Source organism: Cariama cristata, unplaced genomic scaffold (assembly GCF_000690535.1).
Source record: "Cariama cristata isolate BGI_N322 unplaced genomic scaffold, ASM69053v1 scaffold30361, whole genome shotgun sequence".
NCBI lineage: Eukaryota > Metazoa > Chordata > Aves > Cariamiformes > Cariamidae > Cariama > Cariama cristata.
The window spans coordinates 1-1,072 of NW_009600333.1; the positions used below are offsets into that span (position 1 = coordinate 1).

At 66.0% G+C, this 1,072-nt stretch overlaps 1 protein-coding gene across 1 annotated transcript; it reads left to right on the plus strand.

Annotated features, from left to right (window-relative positions):
* Nucleotides 1–186: 186 nt before the first annotated feature.
* On the plus strand, nt 187–883 carry LOC104169170 (proprotein convertase subtilisin/kexin type 7-like; the record flags this gene model as incomplete). Its single annotated transcript, XM_009710002.1, has 2 exons — nt 187–304; nt 473–883. Coding segments are annotated over 2 exons (529 nt in total), but the record flags the coding sequence as incomplete, so codon positions are not given.
* Between the last annotated feature and the right edge of the window lie 189 nt (nt 884–1,072).

Below are 1,072 nucleotides of genomic sequence, written 5' to 3' on the forward strand. Positions count from 1 at the left end.
GGCTGCCCTCAGTACCCTTCATGGGGAGCCGTGGGCTGTAGAAAACGGCTCCGTTGGCTGGGTCCGACCCAGGAGGGCAACCCTCAGTGGTGGAAGAGGCACGTCCGGACCCTCTGTGGGCATTTTGGGACCCTGCCTGGAGCAGCCCTGTCGGCGAGACCCTCACGGGGTGCCTCTGTCCCCCAGGCTGCTGGAGGAAGCCATGAGCGGGCAGTACCTGAGCAGCAACTTCTCCCTGCCCTGTCCTCCGGGGCTGGAGATCCCCGAGGAGCAGCACTACACAATCACGGCCAACACCCTCAAGGTGAGCCTGCCCGCAGGCCGGGGAGACCCCCTCCTCTGCAGGAGGGGCTGGAGGAGGGGGAACGTGCCCGGCTGGTCCTCCTGGCCCCGTGCCCTCGCAGCTGGGCAACGGGGCAGGGCTCTGGGGCGGTTGAGGGCTTTGCTTCTTAAGGGGTTTCCTCCTCCGCAGACCCTCCTGCTGTTGGGATGCTTTGCCGTGTTCTGGACTTTCTACTACATGCTGGAGGTTTGCCTGACCAGGAGGAACGTGGGCCTTGACCTGGCCTGCAACGGCTCCGCCGCCTGCAAGTGGTACCAGCAGGGAGGGAAGCACAGAGCCCTCGAGAGCGGCCTGGAGATGGAGTCTGTGCCGCTCTACCGGGAGAAGGACATCGAGGACGTCGAGATGGAGTGTGAGCACCCGGAGCCTGCCCAGGAGGACGAGGGGGAGGAGGGGTCCTTGACCCCCACCCACCCCAAACTTCCCAACAGCAGCAGAGCTACGAGCTTCCAGGAGCTGGCCCCCGCCGGAGCGGGGTACCTTGGCCGGGAGGCGACGGCCGAGCTCCTCTCGGAGGACAGGGAGCGCCAGACGTGCTAGCTGGGGCTGGGGGTTTGGGCTGCGGCCCTCCCTCTCGGTACGTCCCTCCCGAGCGTGGGCAGCAGAGGCTTCCTGAGCCACCGGGGACCGTTGCCGTTGTGTCCTGGGGAAGGTGGTGTTGGAAGTGGCTTAGAAACGAGGAGAAAGAGTGCTGGCAGTGGAAGGGGAGCTTCCCTTTCCCTCGCTCTG